This window comes from Pleurodeles waltl, chromosome 1_2 (genome assembly GCF_031143425.1).
Source record: "Pleurodeles waltl isolate 20211129_DDA chromosome 1_2, aPleWal1.hap1.20221129, whole genome shotgun sequence".
NCBI classification, from domain to species: domain Eukaryota; kingdom Metazoa; phylum Chordata; class Amphibia; order Caudata; family Salamandridae; genus Pleurodeles; species Pleurodeles waltl.
The window spans coordinates 479,334,142-479,358,909 of record NC_090437.1 but is presented as its reverse complement, the minus strand read 5'-3'; the positions used below and the strand labels follow the sequence as shown (position 1 = coordinate 479,358,909).

The 24,768-nt window shown below is 49.9% G+C and overlaps 1 protein-coding gene across 4 annotated transcripts in view; it reads left to right on the top strand.

Annotated features, from left to right (window-relative positions):
* SEC24B (SEC24 homolog B, COPII coat complex component) overlaps window positions 1-24,768 on the top strand; it is a 667,989-nt gene that overhangs the window by 605,309 nt on the left and 37,912 nt on the right. For all 4 annotated transcript variants that reach the window (XM_069241169.1, XM_069241160.1, XM_069241150.1 and 1 more), the window contains exon 23: window positions 23,817-23,920. In XM_069241169.1, the coding sequence (XP_069097270.1) occupies window positions 23,817-23,920 (104 nt within the window). The remainder of the gene's footprint in view (window positions 1-23,816; window positions 23,921-24,768) is intronic.

Here is a 24,768-nt window from a genome sequence, read left to right as displayed (position 1 = left end):
ATCGCTCGGGGCACTCAGCAGGGCTGCCCACTTCCTCTGTTGCTTTTTACAATAGCGATGGAGCCACTGGCGGCGCGCCTGAGACAGCATCATAATCATAGAGGACTGGCGTTTCGCCAGCACCCAATATTAATATCTATGTATTCGGATGACATTGCTTTGTATGTTCGCGAACCACGGCGTCATCTTGATACTCTGCTTGATGAAATAGTGTGTTTTGGTAGGTTTTCCGGGATAACTATCAACTGGTCCAAGTCGGTGGTGTTGCCTCTCTGTGAGGAAAAGGCGCGGTTTTCCTCCAAGTATCCTATTGGCTGGGCTGATGGTCAGGTGCGCTACTTGGGCGTCTGGCTTAGCAGAGATGCGGAGACACTTTGGTCTGCAAATTATGGTAAAGGCATTGCGTGGCTAGAGGACAAGGTGGAGATATGGCGCTCGCTGCCGATTTCGCTTACGGGTCGCATTGTGATAGCTAAAATGGTTGTTTTGCCCAAATCTCTATATTTGTTTGCTAACTTACCTCTTGTTCTCACGGTGAGCTTTTTACAGAAACTTCGATCTGCGCTGATAAAGCTAGCTTGGGCTGAGGCGCTGCTCGGAATATCGGGTGAAAAGCTGACACTTCCATTTGAGTTAGGCGGATTGGCTGCCCCGGTCTGAGAGCTCTACCATCACTGTGCGCAGGCACACTTTGCTCATTTTTGGCTCTTCCCCACCAGATACCTGCCGCACCTTGCACCTGAAAGTGATGCAGTGTGGCCGGACAGATTAGCACGGGTACTCGGGAACCCGTCTAGACCCAGGACGCGTGGGGTGGACACAGTGTCTTGTACAGCAAGGGCCTGGACTGCGTTGTTTCACTGGGCCAATGTGCGTGAGCCTTTTGCCCCTGCGATGTCGGTACTGGATGTTGTGGATATGCAGATGTCCAGGGATGCCCGTTTTCATGAATTTCTTTGTGAGTCGAGTTTAACTACCTTGGGTGACTGGTTTGCCGATGGCCAGTTTCTCTCCTTCGAGGTGGCGCTTGGATATGGGTGTGATACAGCACTGAACCGGCTATACGTACTTCGTATTGGCGCAATGCTTCGCGTGCGCTCCCCTGCTTTCCTGAGGCTCTGCCAATGTGCTGAGCGCTGGAGCTGATGTATTGGGCGCAGTCCCCGCACACACTTATTACTCAGCTATACACTTGTATGCAGAACGAGATGTCTGAGACCGAGATTATAGCCAAGATGCACTGGGAGGTGGACAACAGCGAGGTCATACCCGCTGAAATGTGGCGAAAATGCTGCACACATATGAGGGTGCTGTCCCCTCATTATAGACTGCACCTTATTCATGTTACATTTCTACATTGATTGTACTATACACCATGTGGCTTTGCGTGGTATGGGTCTGCGTGCTGATGCGTGTTGTGCCAGGTGCAGGGCCCTGCCGTGCATGCCTATTGGACTGAGGTGCTGCATATGATTGAGGCGATGACTGGTCTTGATCTGCCCTATACTCCTAAACTGGCTCTTCTGGGCTATGTGGAGGAGATCTCCTCAGCTCATAAGAGGCTAGTGGGAATGCTGTTGCTATTGGCTAAGCGCAGAGTCGCGATGTGCTGGGGACGTAGTCGGACCCCCCGTTGTTCTGAGTGGTTGCAAGGTGCCTTGTTCGGTCAAGAACAGCTAATTATATATTTCGAATTACTGCCTGAGGGGTCTCGGCCTAGAGACATATGGGCCCCCGGCGCTCCTTCTTGGAGTCCGAAACTTTGGTGACATTGTATGGTTAGACGTACTTCCCCGTGAATATAGATGGTTAGAATCCTGTCTATGACATCCATCACCCTCTGTGGATATATTGGTAGATGGACTGCTCCATTGGCTTTCTGTGTCTCTCCTTTCTATCGGTTTCTTCTTTTTCTCTTCTTGTCTATTGTAGTCTTACGTTCTATAGTCCTCTTTCTGCTTCTAGGATTTAGCTTTTTTATGCTAGTGCATTCCCCTGTGGACCTGATGGGAGGCCGCAGAATATCGATATGCTCGGCTGCTTTTGGTGGAATCTTGCTCCAATTTATTGTTATATGGTATGTTGATGCATGCCTTTGCCTACCTTCAATTCATATGTAAGAAATACGTTTTCGGCCTCCCGACTGGGATGCGATGTTTCTGTTTATTAGAAAAGCTCAATAAAAAGAAATAAAAAAACAAAAGTGCCCTGCCTTGGTTGACCACTTCACGACGACACCTGCAGAGGGGATTCCGAGGACCCCAGACCGGAAAGCTCTGGACGAAGATATCCGACGCCTAAGAACACACTGCACCCGCAGCCCCCAGGCCTTGGAGAAACCAACTCCCGGTGCCTCAATGTACAGCAGGTGGCCCTCCTCCCTGTCTGACCGGTGGTGTACTCGAGACACCCCCCTGGATCTCGCCTGCAGCCTCTGAGTGACCTCCGGGGTCTCCTCATAGACCAGCATTGGAAACCCGACATCCTGTATGCACCCTGCACTCTTCCACCCCTGTGCCGCTGAGTGTGTGTGTTTGATGCCTACTTGTGGCCCCTCCAGTGCTCCTTCAAACCCCCCTGGTCTGCCCTTCGAGCTGCGGGTACTTACCTGCAGGCAGGCGTGATTCCAAGTACCCCCTGTCTCCATAGGAGCCCCTGTTAAATTTGCTCAACTTTGACCTTTACACCCGATGGCCCCATGTTGCTGGTAGTGGGTGCTTGGGATTAACTTGAACCCCAACCGATGGACTTCCAAAAACCTGGAGACTGAAACTGTAAGTGTTGTACTTATCTGTTAAATGAATTAACATTTCTTACCCCAAGGAAATGTTGTGAAATGGTACCAAATGTCCACTTTTAAAACAGATTATTGCCAATATTTCAAAAACTGTATTACTTACGTATTTCAAACCAAGTACTGTTGATACCTGTGTGGAAATAGAATCTTTCAAAGTACTTACCTGCAACTTGAATCTTATGGTTCTACAAACAAATTAAGAAAATATATTTTTGCTATATAAAAACCATTGGTCTGGAGATAAGTCATTGAATATGTGCTTCTTTTATTGTCTGTATGTGTATAACAAATGCTTTGCACCACCGTCTGATAAGCCTAACTGCTCGACCACACTGCCACAAAAGAGAGCATTAATATTTTCTACTTTGGCCTCTGTTAAGCCTCTAGGGTCTCCTGGACTCTGTGCACACTATATCTCACTTTGATATAGTATATACAGAGCCAGATTCCTACACCTACTTACAACTGTACTTACCTGTAACAAAGTTCTTCTGGTTCTAGTAATAAAGTAACAAAAAATTATTTTAGCTGTATAAAAACAATTGGCCTGGAGTTATTCGTTTGCCTCATTTCTTGACTGTGTGTTAGCAAATTCTTTGTACTACCCTCTGATAAAGCCTAACTGCTCTACCACAAAAGAGAGTATTAGTATTATCTACTTTGGCCTCTGTTAAACCTCTGGGAAACCCCTGGACTCTGTGCACACTATATCTCATTTTGATATCATACATACAGAGCTAGCTTCCTGCACACGGGTCACTGCAGCGCTGGACAGCCGAGGTCCCCATTGACTTCATCTGGAAGTTCTGACCTGACTTCACCCCTATGCACCTGGGCTCCCTGGTGTTGGTACTCCATGTCTCTGCGAATCCACGGGTGGGGAAACTCGCAAACCTCCCTTATTCCAACAAGTTTCCTCAGGGTCCTCTGGGAAGGGTAATTTTCCTGCCTTTTTCTAACCGCAACTTACCCAGTGTTATCCTATTGGACACCGCCACTAGGTAACACCTCTGCACACTGGCTCCTGGGGAATCCCTGCTACTTACCTTTGGTGTTCTAGAACTTCCCCAGTCCTTAGGATCCTTGAGTGTCAGTTTCGGTTTTCTGTGATGCATTTTTTAGTACATGGTTTGGCCCTCCCACAGGGGCCCATAATATTGCGTGTTTTTACCTACCGGTTTCGAAGTATAATTTTGTGTGTTCATATCTCCAGTTAAGAAATATACCAAAGTTAGTTTAGTACCTGTGTGTGAATAAATAATAGTTTATTTTTCTAACCCTTGGTGTGGTCCGTTCCTGTGTGTCAATCATTTACTGACTTTGTGGTTATTGCAATTGCTTTGTTCTCTGATAAACCCTTAGCTGCTCTTCACAGCTACCCCTTTCTGAGAGCTTTGATAATTGGGAAGTCTCTAACACTATCACTGAGGGCTGCCTGGACTCAGTGCAGGTTTCATCACCAATAGGTGTACACCATAAACTGAGCCAGCCTCCTACAGACAGGTAGATAGATATGTAGGTAGGTAGGTAGGTATAAAAATATATAAATATGTTTCTTTTTTATTCATGGTTTGTGAAGTGCCCTACATGTGCCAAGAAAAATCTACTTGGCCATCCTTCAAGCCTGGGCACGTCATTAAGGAGTTTTATGATGTCATGTGCACCATATTTTGCACATGGGCATGGGACTACTGCAGACATATATGTTACAGTATTTTTTTTTTTTAATTAGTGACATGCATATGTCAGGGACATAGGTGGGCCAGACATGGGTGGGAACACACCAGTACACAACATATATCGAACATATACACAGCTGTCATTATGGCCTCAATATTCATTGCTGGCACCAGAATTACAGTACATTCACACTTGTCAAGTGTGCCGATGTGTGCACATTGCAAGGGGACATGTACCTGTCGTGTTGTGCTTGAATTGTGTGTGTGTGTGTGTGTGTGTCAGAACATGTATATTTGTGTGCACAGTGTGATTGGCAGAGCAAGGTGGAGGGAGGTGAAGTGGGTGATGTGGTTATATCTGTAAGTGTGCCACTTGCATATGGCTTGGATGTTGTTGTGGAAGTTGTTGTGTATGTTGTGTTGCTCTGTTCAGAACTCGGGTCCATGTTGTTGTGTGGAGGTCGCTGTTGTGATGTTTGTAGCTGTGCTTGTGTTTTTTTGTAGATGAATGTGTTGGCTGTCGTGGTTGAGTTTTGTATGGGTGCGGTGTCACTATTGTGTATGTTGTGTGATGGATGTACATTTGTGAGTTTGCTGCATGTAGGTGTGGTGTCATGGCAATGGATAACGGTGTGTATGTGGTGGGTTGTGTCGTGTGTGATGCAGGGGGGCGCATATGTGAAGGGCAGAGTTTGTGTGTGACTTACCTCTATTCCACAGCCACTGTCTTTGTCCGATGTCCACTGGGACCAGTGATGTTATCCCTCCATCAGCAAAACGCAGCCAGCACACTGCCTGTCCAACTTTAACATCTAACTATGGCCTGCGGGAACCCGCCAGCCTGACGGCTAGGAGGAGCACTCTATCATGGTGGTCTTTGGCTTAGCCGCAATACATTTAAATATGGCAGGCGGGGAGACCGCTGATGTGATCGTCTTTTCGGGCGTGATGCTGCTTGGTGGTAATACTGCCAAGATCTAAATCGGGCCCTATGTCTTGAAGTAGGTGCTTTAGCCAGGAGTCTTCCCATCTGAACCGGTCCTCCCTCCTTTTGGGTACCTGGTCCAACCCCAACACAGGGGTTCCTGTGAACAGGACAATTGCCCGTCGCCACCGCCCTGCCTCGGAGACCCAAGTTTCCTCACCCAGCACCCCTCCCCTGAGAGTTTGCTGTTCCAGACTTCCACCTCACATGCCCATTCTGGTGTGTTCCCAGCCACTCTTCCAAATAGAGAATACAAGAGGCTGGAAACACTTGGGAAGAAGATGTTTTCTTCCGCCAGTATAGCATTCAATCTGTGAACACCTCGTGCCTTTTGAGCCACTACTCCCATGCTCTTTGGGATATGGTTGCGCAAGTGCTGTCAATGATCCCAGAGGACGCCTGGTCCATGCTCTCCCTAGCTGTAGCCGACGGGAGAGATGCAGCAAACTTCACAATTTGATGTGGACTCATTACGACCGACTCTCTAGGCAGAGCAGTTTCGTCGACGGTGGCCCTTAAGTGCCACGCCTGGCTACGCACTGCTGACATTGCAGCGGATGTAACCTCTTCTTTGATGGACATGCCCTGTGATGGCTTCTGTCTCTTCGGAGACAATGCAGACTCAGTGCTCGAGAGGTTTAAGGACAGTCGGGCTACATCCCTGTTCTTGAGGTTATCTTCCACCCACGCCATCCCCAGTTGCTTTTTGACCGTTTCGTGGATACGGAAGGGGCTACCAACTGCACCAGTTCCTGCCCAGCCAACGTGCTGTGCATGCTTCCCAGCACCAGCGGGGCCAAGGGCGCGGAATCCACAAGCCACATGGATCAGGCAACTAGAGGTCATGTCAGTTCACCACCCTCCAAACTGTTCAATCTGATAGAGACTTCTAGTTGCAGATTCCTACCTTAGAATTTTCCCCAGGCATCAGACTGGATCTGAAGATTTTTCTTCGAGCAATACCCTTGCGCGTCGGTAGGTGGCGTTGGTCAACTCCGCGGGCGTCGTAGGTGTTGTGGTCGCCGTGATGACGTCGGGAGTAGTATATAGACGCCGCCCTCGTGCAGTGACGTCAGTTCTTTTCTTTCCGTGCCACGCGCTGATCCGAAGAAGGGCCACCCTGGCTATTTTTTGGCCGAATTAGACCATTTTGTCGAGTTTTTTCTGTGCGACTTTGGTGCGTCAAAGATGCCTCCGAAGACCGGGTTCAAACCATGCGAGGACTGTCATCGGCCGATGTCGATGACGGATCCTCATCGGGTTTGTCTGTGGTGTCTCGAGCACGACCCGCAGTCGTGCTCGACTCCACGTAGGTCCCGGTCTCGTTTGAGAGGAAGGTCTTGAGATCTGTTGCGGAGTCATCACCACTCGTCTTCTTCTAAATCCTTGGGTCATGGTAAGAATAAGAAGTCGAAGAAGTCCCATCGCCCTCTGACTTTGCCCGTTGCTCGGCCGACATGGGAAGAGCGTCCACGCACTAGGCCTCTGTCCTCGGAGCCTGCGTGTGTCGGCTTCGCCAAGTTTCCCAGAGCAGGAGCGACCCCCACCCAGCTTAAAGAGTTTTATGAGGCTATGCGCCTCATATTTGGCCGGTACGACCCAGATACGGCACCTTCGGGCCCAAGGGGTTCGGCTGAGAGGCCTTTGTGTTCCACGCTGGCGGCTTTGGCTCCGGCCACCGAGGTCACCTCCGGATCGATGCGCGGATCTGTACCAGTGCTGGTCGCACCCTTGAGACCTTCCCCGGCACCAGGTCGATTATCGATGCTCCCGATGTCGGTGGTGCCCACTATCGACGTCGACCTGATTCGGCTTCGATGGGGCTTATTCGCCCCAGGTCGGATTCGGACCCTTTTTCTTATGGGTACGAATATGGGGAGGAATTAGAGGGGTCCCTGGACTCTTATGAATAGCAGGATGACCGCGCTATGGACTGGGCTCAGGAATTGGGCGATGCCAGTGGTCTGGATACTTGTCCTGACGCTGGCATGCTGTCTCCTCCTCCCATGGCTATGGCGGAGGGAGCAACTTATGGTATGGTGGTCAGTAGGGTAGCTGAGGTCCTTGGACTCGAGCATCCCACTGTTGAGGTCAGGTTTAATCTCCTGATGGAGGTGCTTCAGCCTGGGGCTTCTACTTCAGAATCCCTTTTGCCGTTTAATGTTGCCCTCTCCTATGTCCTTTTGGGTACATGTAGGAAAATGGCTCCCTGTTGCAGTTACCCCCCACTTTTTGCCTGGTATTGATGCTGACTTGACTGAGAAGTGTGCTGGGACCCTGCTAACCAGGATCCAGCACCAGTGTTCTTTCACTAAAAATGTACCATTGTTTCCACAATTGGTAAACCCCTGGCACACAGATAAGTCCCTTGTAAAAGGTACCAGTGGTACCAAGGGCCCTGTGACCAGGGAAGGTCCCTAAGGGCTGCAGCATATGTTGTGCCACCCTAAGGGACACCTCACCTAACACATGCAATTGCAGATTGTGTGTGTTGGTGAGGAGAAAAAGGCAAAGTCGACATGGCATCCCCCTCAGGATGTCATGCACACAAAATGCTGCTGGTGGCATAGGTAAGTCACCCCTCTAGCAGGCCTTACAGCCCTAAGGCAGGGTGCACTATAGCACAGGTGAGGGCATAGCTGCATGAGCAATATGCCCCTACAGTGTCTAAGTCTTTTCTTACACATTGTAAGTACATTGTGGCCATATTAAGTATATGGTCTGGGAGTTTGTCAAAAACGAACTCCACAGCTCCATAATGGCTACACTGAATACTGGGAAGTTTGGTATCAAACTTCTCAGAATAATAAACCCACACTGATGCCAGTGTTGAGTTTATAAAAAATGCACACAGAGGGCATCTTTGAGATGCCCCCTGTATTTTACCCAATCCTTCAGTGCAGGACTGGCTGGTCTGTGCCAGCCTGCTGCTGAGAGACGAGTTTCTGACCCCATTGGGTGAGGGCCTTTGTGTCCTCTGAGGCCAGAAACAAAGCCTGCTCTGGGTGGAGGTGCTTCACACCTCCCTCCTGCAGGAACTGTAACACCTAGCAGTGAGCTTCAAAGGCTCAGGCTTCATGTTACAATGCCCCAGGGCACTCCAGCTAGTGGAGATGCCCACCCCCTGGACACAGCCCCCACTTATGGCGGCACTTCCAGGGGAGATAATGAGAAAAACAAGGAGGAGTCACCCACCAGTCAGGACAGCCCCTAAGGTGCCCGTAGCTTTAGAAATCCTCCATCTTGGTTTTGGCGGATTCCCCCAATAGGATTAGGGATCTGCCCCCTCCCCTCAGGGAGGAGGCACAAAGAGGGTGTAGCCACCCTCCAGGACAGTAGCCATTGGCTACTGCCCTCCTGACCTAAACACACCCCTACATTTAGTATTTAGGGGCCTCCCAGAACCCAGGAAATCAGATTCCTGCAACCTGAACCAAGAAGAAGGCCTGCTGACCTACAAGCCTGCAGAGACGACGGAAGACGACAACTGCTTTGGCCCCAGCCCTACCGGCCTGTCTCCTGAGTCGAAAACCTGCAACCAGCGATGCATCCAACAGGGACCAGCGACTTCTGAAGCCTCGGAGGACTGCCCTGACCCCCAAGACCAAGAAACTTCAGTGAGCAGCGGCTCTGCTCAACAACAGCTACATCTTTGCAATAAAGAAGCAACTTCCAAAGAACTCACTCGTCCTGCCGGGGAGCGTGAGACTTCACACTCTGCACCCGATGCCCCCGGCTCGAGATCCAGAGAACCAATACTACAGGGAGGACTCCCCGGCGACTTCGACCCCGTGAGTACCCCGAGACGACCTCCCTGGACCCCCACAGCGACGCCTGCAGGGAGAATCCAGAGGCTCCCACCGGACTGCGACTGCCTGTTACAAGGGACCCAACGCCTGGACCAAGCACTGCACCTGCAGCCCCCAGGACCAGAAGGAACCAACCTTCAGTGCAGGAGTGCCCCCAGGCGACCCTCTGCCTAGCCCAGGTGGTGGCTATCCCGAGAAACCCTGCCTGCCTGCACCGCTAGAGTGACCCCCGTGTCCCTCCATTGTTTGCTATCTAAAACCCGTTGCCTGTTTTGCAGACTGTACCCGGCCACCCCTGTGCTGCTGCTGAGGGTGTGTTTTGTGTGCCTACTTTTGTCCCCTCCAGTGCTCTACAAAGCCCCCCTGGTCTCCCCACGAGGACGCAGGTACTTATCTGCTGGCAGACTGGAACCGGAGCACCCCTGTTCTCCATAGGCGCCTATGTGCTTTGGGCATCTCTTTGACCTCTGCACCTGACCGGCCCTGAGCTGCTGGTGTGGTAACTTTGGGGTTGCCTTGAACCCCCAACGGTGGGTCGCCTATGCCCAGGAACTGAGACTTGTAAGTGTCTTACTTACCTTACAATTTAACCTTTACTTACCTCCCCCAGGAACTGTTGATTTTTGCACTGTGTCCACTTTTAAAATAGTTTATTGCCATTTTAACAAAGACTGTATATGATATTGCTTTAATTCAAAGTTCCTAACTTACCTGTGTGGAGTACCTTGCATTTTATGTATTTATTAAAATCTTGAACTTGTGGTTCGAAAAATAAACTAAGAAAATATATTTTTTCTATATGAAAACTAATGGCCTGGGTTAAGTCTTTGAGTGTGTGTTCCTCATTTATTACCTTTGTGTGTACAACAAGTGCTTAACACTACTCTCGGATAAGCCTTCTGCTCGACCACACTACCACAAATAGAGCACTCAAATTATCTAATTTTGCCACTATCTTACCTCTAAGGGGAACCTTTGGACTCTGTGCGCACTATCTCTTACTTTGAGATAGTATATACAGAGCCTAAAGTACATGGTCTAAACCCAACACAGGGCGCTCCTGTGAATAGGATTATCGCACAACACCATCGGCCCACTCCGAACAACCTTAAATACCTGTCCCAACACCCCACGCCTGAGAGTCTTGTTATCCATGCTGCCTCTTCTTCAGGCGCATTTCCTTCTGCCCCCCCTGATAGGGAACAGTTTAGCAAGAACTTGTTTTCTTCCTCCAGTCTCGCGCTGCGGTCTGTGAACACCACATGCCTTTTGGGCCGCTATACCTACTCTTTGTGCGATACGGTTGCGCAAGTCCTGCTGCAGATACCGGAGGAGGCCCGTGCTATCGTCTCCCAAGCTGTGAACGATGGGAGAGATGCAGCAAAGTTCACAATCCGTTGTGGGCTGGTCACGACCGACTCTTTGGGCAGATCGGTTGCTACGACAGTGGCCTTACAATGCCATGCCTGGTTACATACTTCTGTTTTTTCAGGGGATGTCCAACAGTCACTCATTGACATGCCCTTTGATGGCTCCCGTCTCTTCGGAGACAAAGTGGTCTTGGCCTTGGAGAGATTCAAGGATTCCCGGGCTACGGCTCAGTCCCTCGGTCTTTCCTTGCCCACCACAGTCCGCTTTTCGCCCCTTTCTTGGCCACGGAAGGGGCTCCCTGTTGCGTCCTCCACACAGCCACCGTGCCTAGCACGCTGGCCAGCCTATGCGTGGCCGAGGACGCGGAATCCCACGTGGCCGCCGGACAGGGAACCAGAGGTCTGTCCAGTCCACCTCAGCCCCCGCTGCAGCCTCCAAACCCTCCTAGTCTGTCCCCTCACTCCCGTCCAATTGGTGGCAGGATTCGCCATCACCTGGCCCACTGGGAACAGGTGGGTTTTGCAGATCGTTGGAAAGGGACTCCCTCCCTTTCGAATCTGCTCCACCACCCATGCCACCATCCTTCATTCACCTTCTAGAGGATCATTTGGCGCTTCTACACCAGGAAGTCTCAGCTCCCTGAACTAGGTCGTGGTTGTTATTCCCGCTACTTTCTGATACCAAAGAAGGGCAAGGGCTTAAGTCCTATCCTAGACCTTCGGGACCTAAACTACTTCCTCAAGAAGGAGAAATTCAAAATGCTCACCCTGGCTCAGATTCTGTCTGCCTTGGACCCAGGAGACTGGATGGTAGCTTATTTCCACATCCCCATCCTGCCTGCCCACAGACGTTACCTACAATTCGTGGTAGGTCACGAGCACTTTCAGTTTACTGTGCTCTTCTTCGGCCTTACCAGCGCCCCTGTGTGTTTACGAAAGTGGTGGCGGTGGTTGCAGCTCATCTGCGTAGGTTAGGAGTTTCAGTCTTCCCGTACCTCGACAACTGGCTGTTGAAGGGGGACTCGCCCCAGAAAGTAGTCTCCCACCTTCAGACTATGGCAAACCTCCTGCACATGCTGGGGTTCACTATAAACGTGAGGATGTCACACCTGACCCCCTCTCAGTCGCTTCCTTCCATCGGAGCGGTTCTGGACACAGTGCAGTTTCTGGCTTATCCTCCCGTAAAACGAGTCCAAGACATTCAGGCTATGATTCTGATCTTTCGGCCTCGGTCCTGGGTTTTGGTGAGACTGACTCTGAGGCTGCTGGGCCTCATGGCCTCCTGCATCCTGCTAGTCACACATGCCAGATGGCATATGCGGGCTCTGCAGTGGCACTTGAAGTTCCAGTGGGCGCAGCATCAGGGGAATCTCTCTGACCTGGTACAGATCTCGGAGGGGACTGCGAAAGACCTGCCGTGGTGGCTTTCAAATCCGCATTGGGTCCACGGCAGATCCCTCTCTTTTCTCCAACCAGATCTCTCTATAGTGACAGATGTGCCACTTCTGGGTTGGGGTGGCCACATGGGAGAGGCGGAGGTCAGAGGACTCTGGTCTCCAGCGGAGTCGGGCTCCATATCAATCTGCTGGAACTCCGGGCGATCAGGCTTGTGTTGAAAGCATTCCTTCCCTCTCTCAAAGGGAAAGTGGTGCAGGTGCTCACGGACAATACTACCACCATGTGGTATTGCAACAAACAGGGCGGAGTAGGGTCCAGGACCCTTTGTCAGGAGGCCCTATGTCTCTGGACATGGCTGGAACATCAGGGCATTACCCTGATGGTTCAACAACTGGCAGGTTCCCTCAATGTCAGAGCAGACAAACTCAGCTGTCGATGCACAGCCGATCACGAATGGCATCTCCATCAGGAGGTGGTGCAAGGTCTCTTTCAGCAGTAGGGAGAGCCTTCGTTAGATCTGTTTGCTTCCGCAGAGAACACACAATGTCAGCAGTTTTGCACGTTGGAGTTTCCAAGGCGGCGCTCGCTCGGAGATGCTTTTAGTCTTGAGTGGAACTCCGGCCTCCTTTCCGCCTATACCTCTTCTGCCCAGAGTTCTCAACAAAATCAGGGACGACTGGGCCAGAGTCATCTTGGTGGCTCCGGACTGGGCACGGAGAGTATGGTATTGTAAGAAGTTGGCTCTGTATATACTATCTCAAAGTGAGAGATCGGGTGCACAGAGTCCAAGGGATCCCCTTACAGGTTGGTAGTGGCAAAATTAGACTATTCTAATGCTCTATTTTGTGGTTGTGTGGTTGAGCAGTAGGCTTATCAGAGGGTAGTGTTAAGCATTTGTTGTACACACACAGGCAATAAATGAGAACACACACTCAGTGACTTAACTCCAGGCCAATAGGTTTTTATATAGAAAAATATTATTTTGTTAATTTATTTTTAGAACCACAAGATTCATTTAGGAGGTAAGTACATTAAATGAAAGGAACTTTGCATAGTAATAGTTAGGACGTTGAATCAAATCAATATTGTGCACAGTTTTCTTTAAAATGGCAAAAGGCTATTTTAAAAGTGGACACCACAATTTTCAACAGTTCCTGGTGGAGGTAAGTACAGTACAGTTTCTGAGGTAAGTACCACACTTACGGGTTCAGTCTCTGGTGGCATTGGTAGCCCACCGTTGGGTGTTCAAAGCAACCCCAAACACCCATCACCAGCAACACAGGTCCGGTCAGGTGCAGAGGTCAAACAGGAGCCAAAATAACTTGGGTGAAAATGAAGACAGGGGGTACTCCGGTTCCAGCCTGCTTGCAGGTAAGCCCCGTGTTGTCAGAGGGCAGACCAAGTGGGTTTGGAGGAGTACTGGGGGGGGGGCGCAAACAGGCACAAAAACCACACCCTCAGCGGCACGGGGCGGCTGAGTGCAGTGAGCCAACAGGGCGTTGGGTTCTCAATAGAACTCTCTGGAGGGACCCAGGGGGTCACTTAGGCGCTGCAGGCAGGGCACAGGGGGGGCCTCTCGGGCAAGCCACTGACTGGGCAAGGGTGAGGGCCGCCTGCTGGTTGTTGCTGTAGCAGTGGTCAGTTTCTCACAGGCCTCGGGGAGTGCGGGTGCAGTGCTTCTGCAGGCATCAGATATCTTTGTCTCGGGCAGTCACGGTCGGGGGGGTCCTCGGGATTACCTCTGCAGGCGTCGTCGTGGGGTTGCAGAGAGGTCATCCCAGGGTGGACACGTCATCGGAGTCACCTGGGGTGTCCTCTCTGAATAGTTTGTTTGTCTGGACACGGGCTGGGGGCGTCGGTGCAGAGTAATGGGGACTCACGCTTCTGGAGTGAGGTGGGAGTTGCTTTAAAGATGGATGTCTTTTCTTCTGGTTGGGCAGAGCCGCTGCCCACAGGAGTTCTTGGTCCTCGGTGTTGCAGGCAGTCCCCTGGAGGATTTTCAGGGGTCGCTGGTCCTGTAGAACGTGTCACTTTTCAGTTGCAGTGTCTTTGATGCAGGAGACAGGCCGGTAGGGCTCTGGGCCAAGTCAGTTGTCATCTCCTTCTCTTCTCTGCTGGGTTTTCAGCTCAGCAGTCCTTCATCTTCTTGTGAGGTCAGGAATCTGAAGAGCTGGGTTCAGGGTCGCCCCTAAATACTAAATTTCGGGGTCTGTCAGGATTAGAGGGCAGTAAGGTGGCTACACCCTCCTTCTGCCCACTCCCTCTGGGTAGGGGACACATCTTTATCCCTATTGGTCCTAATCCTCCAAAGCAAGATGGAGGATTTCTCAAGGAGGGGGTCACTTTAGCTCTGGTCACCTTAGGGGTGGACCTGCCTGAGAGGGTGACTCCTTGTTTTTCTCATTATCCCTCCGGACATGCCGCCAAAAGTGGGGGCTCGTCCGGGGGGGTGGGCATCTCCACTAGCTGGAGAGCCCTGGGGCATGTAACACCAAGCTTGAGCCTTTGAGGCGCATGGCCAGGTGTTACAGTTCCTGCAGGGTGGAGGTGCTTCACACCTCCACCCAGGACAGGCTTTGTTTCTAACCACCGAGTGCACAAAGACACTCACCCCATGTGGTCAGAAATTAATCTGGAAGTGGCAGGCTGGCACAGACCGGTCAGCCTTACACTAGAAGTTGGGCTAACATACAGGGGGCATCTCTAAGATGCCCTCTGTTTGCATTTTTCAATTAATCCCACAGTGGCATCAGTGTGGGTTTATTGTGCTGAGAAGGTTGATACCAAACTCTCCAGTATTCAGTGTAGCCATTATGGTGCTGTGGAGTTCGTAATGACAAACTCCCAGACCATATACTTAATATGACTGCACTGCATGTACAATGTCTAAGAATGGACTTAGACACTGTAGGGGCATAGTGCTCATGCAGCTATGCCCTCACCTTTGGTATAGTGCACCCTGCCTTAGGGCTGTAAGGCCTGCTAGAGGGGTGACTTACCTATGCCACAGGCAGTGGTATGTGGGCATGGCATTCATAGTAGAGTGCCATGTCGACTTTCTTTTCTCCCCACTAGCACACACAAGCTGCAAAGCATGTACTGAGTGAGTGATCCCTGAGGGTGGCATAATGCATGCTTGCAGCCCTTAGGGACCTTCCCAGGCCACAGGGCCCTTTGTACCAGGGGTACCTTTTATAAGGGACTTAACTGTGTTCCAGAGCTGTGCCAATTGTGGAAACAGAGGTACAGTTTTAGGGAAAGAACACTGGTGCTGGGGCCTGGTTAGCAGGGTGCCAGCACACTTCCAATCAAAGCTGACATCATCATTAGGCAAAACGTGGGGGGTGATCATGCCAACAGTGGCATTTCCCTACAAATTGCACATATCACAGTAGTCAGTCAGTGGTGTTCACACAAGAAAGGACCACACCATTGTTAGAAATATAATGTACTATTTATTATAACACAAACACTGAACTAACTTTGGTATCTCTCTTAACTGGAGATGTATACACACAAGATACTTAGTAACAGGTAGGTAAAGGCATTAAAATAACATTTGTCCCTATTGGGAGGGGGGGGGGGCACACTACATACTAAAAAAACGGAATGTGAAAGTCACTACTAACCAAGACTACCACCCAAGGACCCTCAGGACTGGGGAAGTACTAAAACCCCTAAGGTAAGTAGCTGGGATTCCCCTGGCGCTTGTGTGCAAAGTTGTAATCTCAGGTCAGTGACCTTAGGATAACATGGGGAAGGCACAGTTAGAGTTTTCGTGTTCCAGGACCCTTCCCAGAGGACTCCAAGGAAACTCATTGGGGCAGTGGAGGTTCAAGAGCGTCCCCACCCGCGGATACCCAGAAGAGTGGAGTACCTACACCAGGGAGCCCAGGTGCATAGGAGTGATTTTGAGTCAGAACCTCACGTGGAAGTCAGTGGTGGCCTCAGCTGTCCAGTTGCTGTGGTGACCTGTGGACCAGGTCACTGGAACTCAGGTGTGGATTACGAATGAAGAGGACCTAAGGAAAGAGGGGACAGAGCCCAGACCACCCAGAGATGCCCAGGGGGTGGCGCAGGAGAGCAATGCCCACCCTCCTTGGAGATGCTTTCCTGTTGGGCGGTTGTCGTGGAGGTGCAGCTGTGGTGTCCAGGCAATGCAGGAAGGTCCCAGGAGTCATCCATGAGCTGTCCCACGCCGGTCGTCGGATTGCAGAGGGGTCACTGGTCAGCAGAGCCGCCAACAAGCCTCGACAAATGCAAGAAAGTGTTGCACATAGTGTTGCAGGATTTTGGGGGCCAGCAAGGTCCAAGGGACTCAGCCCTTGCAGGTAAGTCAGTGCCCGCCCTCAGCAAGCAGGCGAGCCAACAGGAATCATTGGAGACCCCAGGAAGATCCTCGGGCAGCAGGCACAGGGAGTCCTTAGCAGCACAACAAAGATGGATGCCTATGTCACAGAGGTTGCAGGGAGGACATTGTTCTACGAGTGGTGTGATGCTGGAGGCTGGGGCTTCTTGATGCTAGGAGCTCTCTGGACTGGAGACCCAACAAGCCTTGGCAATAGCTAACAGAATCAGTGCCGAGGGGTCACGGCCAAACAGCTTCCATGAGGGGCCACAAACTTTTCAGTTGCAAGGAAGTCAGGTCAGATGTCTGGCGAGCCACAGAACCACCACCTGTGTTGGAGAACCTTGAAGAGTCAAGTGGGACAGCAAAGCCACAAAACGGTCATTGACGTTGAGGTGCCTGCGGATGCAGGGGACTGACTCCTTCACTCCAAGGGAGATTCCTCCTTGCTGTCCTAAGTGCAGGCAGAGTCCTTGTGACTCTGGAGGATTCACAGCCATGGAGGTTGCAGAGTCCTTGCAGTGCACGGGGACAAAGTTGCAGTAGGAGCCCTCCTACCAGTTGCAGTCTTGTCTTGGCTCCCGACAAAGTCCAGAAGCAGTTGTAGTATCCAGGTTACAGAAGTGTCTTGCAGAGGAGACTTGCAAATGGATCTTGCTCTTGAAGACGAATCTAGGGTCCCACTCTCAGGGGAGTCCTTAAGTAACACAGGTAGGGGGCGCGACAGCTACTGCAGTGACCCTCCTGTCGGGGGAGGGTCAGGGACACTACTGTAGTGGACTGACCAGTCAGATGCTCCCAGGGGCCTCTGCTCATCTTATTTCCAAGATGACAGAATCAAGTGGCCACCTGGCAGAGCTCTGAGCAACTCCCTAGTGGAGGAGCTGGACAAGGGGGGTGGTCAATTCCCCATACTGTGCATGTTTTCACACGGGAGTGGGAGCCGGGGGCTCCTGCACTGGAGCAAACCGGTTTATGCAAGGAGGGCACCAAATGTGCACTTCCAAGCAGTCTGGTGGCACTCAGGAGCACCCCCACTCTAGCCCAGAGACACCTATTTCTAAAGGGAGGGATGGTAACACTTATCCTCTACAGCAAATTCTTTGTTCTTCTATTCGCTGCACAAGTTAAACTCAGGCAGAGATGGGGGGATGGTATCATGTAACTAACACTGAAATCTGTGTAGTTGCACGATTCCAACATGTTTGATACAATCATGACTAGGTTCGGTGAAGCCATTATGTAGTTGGACATCTCGTGATTGTAGGAGGCTGGCTCTGTATATACTATACCAAAGTAAGGTATAGTGTCCAGTGGATCCCCAGAGGCTTTACAGAGGCTAAAGTAAATAATACTAATGCTCTATTTTGTGGTAGTGTGGTCGAACAGTTAGGCTTATCAGAGGGTAGTGCTAAGCATTTGTTGTACATACAGTCAAGAAATGAGGCACACACTCAATGGCTAACTCCAGGTCAATATTTTATGTATCAAAAATATACTTTGTTACTTTATTTCTAGAACCAAAAGGATCTTTGTTGCAGGTAAGTACAGCTTCAAGAATGTATCACTCTCAAGTATCAAGTGCACTTTCTTTAGAATTCACTTGTAAAACAGTTTACAGGTAAGTTATAGTTTTCTGTTTCAGAAGTGGACACAGTGCAATTTCTCATTGACAGCAATGTAATCCTAGGGGAGGAAAACTAGCAACACAACTTGCAGGTAAGTACTCAACTTACCATCCCAGTATTCGGGGGGGTTAAGGAATTGTAGGAAGTTGGCTCTGTATGCACTATTTCAAAGTAAGGAATAGTATGCACAGAGTCCAAGGGTTCCCCTTAGAGGTAAGATAGTGGCAAAAAGAGATAATTCTAATGCTCTATTTTGTGGTAGTGTGGTCGTGCAGTAGGCTTATCAAAGGAGTAGTGTTAAGCATTTGTTGTACATACACCAGCAATAAATGAGGAACACACACTCAGAGACAATCCCAGGCCAATAGGTTTTTGGATAGAAAAATATCTTTTCTTAGTTTATTTTAAGAACCACAGGTTCAAGATTTACATGTAATACTTCAAATGAAAGGTATTGCAGGTAGGTACTTTGGGAACTTTGAATAATCAAAATAGCATACACAGTTTTCATATAAATCACATATAGCTATTTTAAAACTAGACACAGTGCAATTTTCAACAGTTCCTGGGGGAGGTAAGTGTTTGTTAGTTTTTGCAGGTAAGTAAACCACCTACGGGGTTCAAGTTTGGGTCCAAGGTAGCCCACCGTTGAGGGTTCAGAGCAACCCAAAAGTTACCACACCAGCAGCTCAGGGCCAGTCAGGTGCAGAGGTCAAAGTGGTGCCCAAAACACATAGGCTTCAATGGAGAAGGGGGTGCCCCGGTTCCAGTCTGCCAGCAGGTAAGTACCCGCGTCTTCGGAGGGCAGACCAGGGGGGTTTTGTAGGGCACCGGGGGGGACACAAGTCCACACAAAAAGTACACCCTCAGCAGCACGGGGGTGGCCGGGTGCAGTGTGTAAACAGACGTCGGGTTTGCAATAGAAATCAATGGGAGACCAAGGGGTCTCTTCAGCGATGCAGGCAAGGGGGGGGCTCCTCGGGGTAGCCACCACCTGGGCAAGGGAGAGGGCCTCCTGGGGGTCACTCCTGCACTGGAGTTCGGATCCTTCAGGTCCTGGGGGCTGCGGGTGCAGAGTCTTTACCAGGCGTCGGGATCTGAGGAGCAGGCAGTCGCAGTCAGGGGGGAGCCTCGGGATTCCCTCTGCAGGCGTCGCTGTGGGGGATCAGGGGGGGCAGCTCTGGCTACTCACGGTCTCGCAGTCGCCGGGGAGTCCTCCCTGAAGGGATTGTTCTCCACAAGTCGAGCCAGGGGCGTCGGGTGCAGAGTAGCAAGTCTCACGCTTCCGGCGGGAAACGCAAGTTGTTTTAAAGTTGCTCCTTCGTTACAAAGTTGCAGTCTTGGGTGAACAGAGCCGCTGTCCTCAGGAGTTTCTTGGTCCTTCTAGAGCAGGGCAGTCCTCTGAGGATTCAGAGGACGCTGGTCCCTGGGGAAAGCGTCTCTGGAGCAGTGTCTTTAGAAGTGGGGAGACAGGCCGGTAGAGCTGGGGGAAGCAGTTGGTGTCTCCGTCTTCTCTGCAGGGTTTTTCAGCTTAGCAGTCCTTTTCTTCTTAGGTTGCAGGAATCTAAGTTCCTAGGTTCTGGGGAGCCCTTAAATACTAAATTTAAGGGCGTGTTTAGGTCTGGAGGGTTAGTAGCCAATGGCTACTAACCCTGAGGGTGGCTACACCCTCTTTGTGCCTCCTCCCTGAGGTGAGGGGGGCACATCCCTAATCCTATTGGGGGAATCCTCCATCTGCAAGATGGAGGGTTTCTAAAAGTCAGAGTCACCTCAGCTCAGGACACCTTAGGGGTTGTCCTGACTGGCCAGTGACTCCTCCTTGTTTTTCTCATTATCTCCTCCGGCCTTGCCGCCAAAAGTGGGGCTGTGGCCGGAGTGGGCTGGCAACTCCACTAGCTGGAGTGCCCTGGGGTGCTGTAACAAAGGGGGTGAGCCTTTCAGGCTCACCGCCAGGTGTTACGGTTCCTGCAGGGGGAGGTGTGAAGCACCTCCACCCAGTACAGGCTTTATTACTAGCCACAGAGTGACAAAGGCACCCTCCCCATGTGGCCAGCAACATGTCTGGTGTATGGCAGGCTGCTAGAACTAGTCAGCCTACACGGATAGTCGGTTAAGGTTTCAGGGGGCACCTCTAAGGTGCCCTCTGGGGTGTATGTTACAATAACATGTACACTGGCATCAGTGTGCACTTATTGTGCTGAGAAGTTTGATACCAAACTTCACAGTTTTCAGTGTAGCCATTATGGTGCTGTGGAGTTCGTGCATGACAGACTCCCAGACCATATACTCTTATGGCTACCCTGCATTTACAATTTCTAAGGTTTTGCTTAGACACTGTAGGGGCACAGTGCTCATGCACTTGTGCCCTCACCTATGGTATAGTGCACCCTGCCTTAGGGCTGTAAGGCCTGCTAGAGGGGTGACTTATCTATTCTGCATAGGCAGTGTGAGGTTGGCATGGCACCCTGAGGGGAGTGCCATGTCGACTTACTCATTTTGTCCTCACCAGCACACACAAGCTGACAAGCAGTGTGTCTGTGCTGAGTGAGGGGTCCCCAGGGTGGCATAAGATATGCTGGAGCCCTTAGAGACCTTCCCTGGCATCAGGGCCCTTGGTACCAGGGGTACCAGTTACAAGGGACTTACCTGGATGCCAGGGTGTGCCAATTGTGGAAACAAAAGTACAGGTTAGGGAAAGAACACTGGTGCTGGGGCCTGGTTAGCAGGCCTCAGCACACTTTCAAATCAAAACTTAGCATCAGCAAAGGCAAAAAGTCAGGGGGTACCCATGCCAAGGAGGGATTTCCTTACAGGAATCCACAGGGCAAAGTTTAGGAAGACATCAAGGGTGCACCACTAGCAACACTGGGCCGGCCAGTGCAGAGGTCGAAGTTGGTGTCAGGCGCCCAATGGTATCTTATAGGGACAGAGGGCACTTAGAAAGAAACCGCTTGCAGCTAAGTACCCGTGTCTTTAGGGCACAAACCTGGGGGGTTTAGATCAGCACTGGGGGTGGCATAGCTTAGCACCAAACACACACACTCAGTGGCACAGGGGCGGCTGGGTGCAGGGTGTAAACACAGCATCAGGTACCCTATGCTTTTCAGTGAGGGAACCCCGGGGGTCACAAAGATGCTGCAGGCGTTATCCAGGGGGTCGACTTAAGAAAACCAACTGTTGGACAGTTAAGTAGAGAGCCCACCGGACGTTGCTGGAACGTCGATTGGGTTCCCCAAGGCCAGGGGACTGCAGATGCAGAGATACCTTTAGGCATTGGAAAATCTTCACTGTAGCCGGACGCGGTCAGGGGGGTCCTCTGGATTTAGGCTGCAGGTGTCTTCTTGTTGGTCAGGAGGGTCAACTCAGGCCGTGGGCGTCCGGTGCAGAGTGCCAAGGCCTCGCGGATCCGGGGAGATCCTCTTTCTGATGTTTTTCTTTTCATTCTGTACTTTGCCCAGCAGGGCTCTGTCCTGGGCACTCATAAGGGCTGTCTGTCTGCTCTATCCACTTTTCTGCAGATGTCTGACCAACCCTCACTATTTAAGTCCTCTATTGTAAATAGGTTCCTTAAAGGGCTCGTACATATGTGTCCACCTTAGTCCTTCATTATGCCTCAGTGGGACCTGAACCTGGTTCGTACTTTACTGTTGTGTGCTCTGTTTGAGCTCTTGATAATTGTCCCCTCAGGCCGCTCACCATCAAAAAAGACTTTCTCGTGGCTATAACATCTGTCCGGAGGGTGAGTGAGCTGCAGGCTTTGTCATCGAAGTCTCCATATCTCACAGTGTTTCCTGATAAAGTGATGCTTCACACCAGTGCCTCTTTCCTCCCAATGGTTCAAAAGGTCCAAAACCTATTTCATTTGAGACAGACTGTCACCCTGCCCACCTTCTTTGCTCCCTCGCATCCCTTGAAGGAAGAGGAGCAACTTCACGAGCTGTACCCCAAAAGAGCGTTGTCGTTCAACCTTGATTGCACAAAGGAAAACCATTTTGCACTGGGTTGTTTTCTGTATAAAAATCTGCTACACACACTGGCTAAAAAGCAGCCTTCTGAGGACCCATTCTACGTGGGGAAAAGCTGCGCCCATGACGTTGGCAAGCGGTGCTCCAGTGCTGCACATTTGTCAGGCAGCAACGTGGGTATCACTGCACAAGTTACTGCCAAGGCAGTCAGGTCCTCAAAGACTGGCATTTTGCCCGTTCGGTCCTGCATTACTTCCTAGTGTAGGAAAATTTGTCCGCAGACCACCGCCGGGATGGGTATTGCTTGGGTATCTATTCAAAAGTAAGGACGCTGCAGCGAGAAGTCTCTATCAAATGAACAAGTTACTTACCTTTGGTAAAGCATTATCTGGTAGACTCTATGTAGTGCAGATTCTTTACACCCACCCATGCCTCCCCGCTCTGCGGACTCATTTACTAGGGTTAGGGTGATCCCTTTCAGGGCTCTAGTTTAGACACACAATTGTCAGTTCATTTCATGGCTCTGCACTTCTGGCTTGGAAAGTTGTGAAAAAAGTAACTGACGTCCGCACGCCTGGGTGGCGCCTATCTAAATAAGTGACCGCAATGTCCCTTCCGGCATCGACGACGCCATGTGGAACCGAACTAGGCCACCCAACGGCACGCCTAGGAGTGCTGCTCAAGCAAAAGTTTCCAGATCCAGTCTGACACCTGTGGAAATTCAAAGGTAAGGAATCTGCAGCTAGATAGTCTCTACCAGATAATGCACTACCAAAGGTGAGTAACTTGTTCGCCACTGCCATTGTCATAGCTGTGGGGCCCTGTATCTGCAGGGCTAACACTCCGAGCGGGATGCTTAGTGGAGTTCATATTGCTTTGACATGGACAGACCTTTGCCTGCTCTGTTCCACCTGCCTCCATACCCATCTTCAGAACCATTCTGATCAGCAGCCCAGCAATGAGCCCACACCTACACTTACTTACTTAGACTGCACAGGAAATGCCAAGTCAGCATCCTGAGAATCTGGTAAAGCCCAACTATAATCCAGGCATCGCAACCAATCTAGGAGCAGAAAATCATCGGCAGTTGAATACTGCAAGCCCCATGTCCATCACCCACCAAGAGGAGGGTGATGAGCAGGCTAGAGCTTATGTCAGGCAAGAGTGAGAGAAGGGCCACTTTGACTGTCCTCACACGGCTGCCATCTTGCCCCATCCCCTATCCCCTAGTAACTCTTAATACTATCCATCCCTAACTCTGAAAACTCATTAGTAGGTATTAACCCTAAACTTAGTTGAACCCTAAAAGCCACTTAATAAACATGACAATTACCCATCCCTGACCCCTAAAAAGACCCCTATAACCCCTTACCACTACCCATCCCTGAACTGTAAAAACCTCAAACCCTGTGCGCCACACCTCCTTGGGTACTTTAAATCCTGCATCTTAAATGTAATGTATTGTAACTTACCTCTTTGTAGTGGTAAATCTGTTTCTGTGATCTATTGTAGTGGTGCCTCGTTGTAGTGGATGTGTTGTGTAGGTATGAAACCATAGAAGTTTGTTTCTACCATCAATTTGTATTATCCGTTTTAAATCTTGAATGCATCAAAGTGTACTCATGTTTTGAGCTCACTTCCCAGCTTCCAAGCTTGTTGTATAGTGTACTTTATTTACTGTCAATTTTTTGTGGTTTCTGCTATTGTTTTTGTATTACTGTAAGTTTACAGTTTCTCAATATTTTCGTTTCTAACTAAATGGAAGTGTGCTTGTATTCAACATTATTAAATATATTTGTCAAGTAATTATTTTTCGTAAATTATTTCTTACAAACAGATGCAGCTTCCGGAGTTGGACACACTGATATCTGAGAGAACAAGGTCTTTTATATCATGGCTCCGAGACAGCAGACCTTCAAGTGCAGCCCTTCACGTTGTTAAGTAAGATTTCTTTTAGTTAACTATTTGAGTTTTCATTTTAAGGTTGAATGCATGGTTTGGATCGTTTAAAACTAAAAAATAGAAATGGACTGTAAATTTGCAACAAACAAATTACATTTACAAATACATTGGACTTGAGCAAATGCTAGAACGAAAAAACAATTTTAAAACATTCTTTTTGAATTGCTACCCTAAATAACTAGTAACTAAATTTATAATGAACAAGGTATACAGGTTGGAAAAAAAACTTAACTCCTTCATGGGCTTCTATATTAGTTTTGGGCATTTTGGTACAAGGATTACCCCTACAAGTTTTTACATATTCCTCAATTTAACAATGTAGGGAAGGTCGTCAGGGCCACTGTGTGATCAAATCAATAGTGTTTTTTAATTTTCCTTCCTGCTATTTAGAATATCATCCTGAATAGTTTTCTCCCTCCTCCCTATACAGATGGCAACTTTTACATGGACTTACAAGAAGTCGGTTGGCCTGATACCTCCCCAGAAACAAGGGTGGTTCACCACTTGGACCACCAACAGAAGAGAGTGCATCATTTGCCTATAGAAAGCACATATGAGCCCCTCCTCTTGATGGACAAAAGGTCAAAGAACTGTTCCTATGCATTAGTGAATAGCAGAAGTCCATGTGTCACTGAACAGCTTCTAACGATTCTGTTTTTCTTAATGCACACCCTATTTCAGAGAGCTTGGTGTATCAGGCTTCAACAAGTAAGGTCAACCCCAATGCATTCCCTTTGATTCCTTTGGATAAGGAATTCAAGAGGACTGTGGTGGTTGGAAAAGGCCTGTTTTCACCTGCTTGCCTGGCATTGAAATTGGTCAAAGCT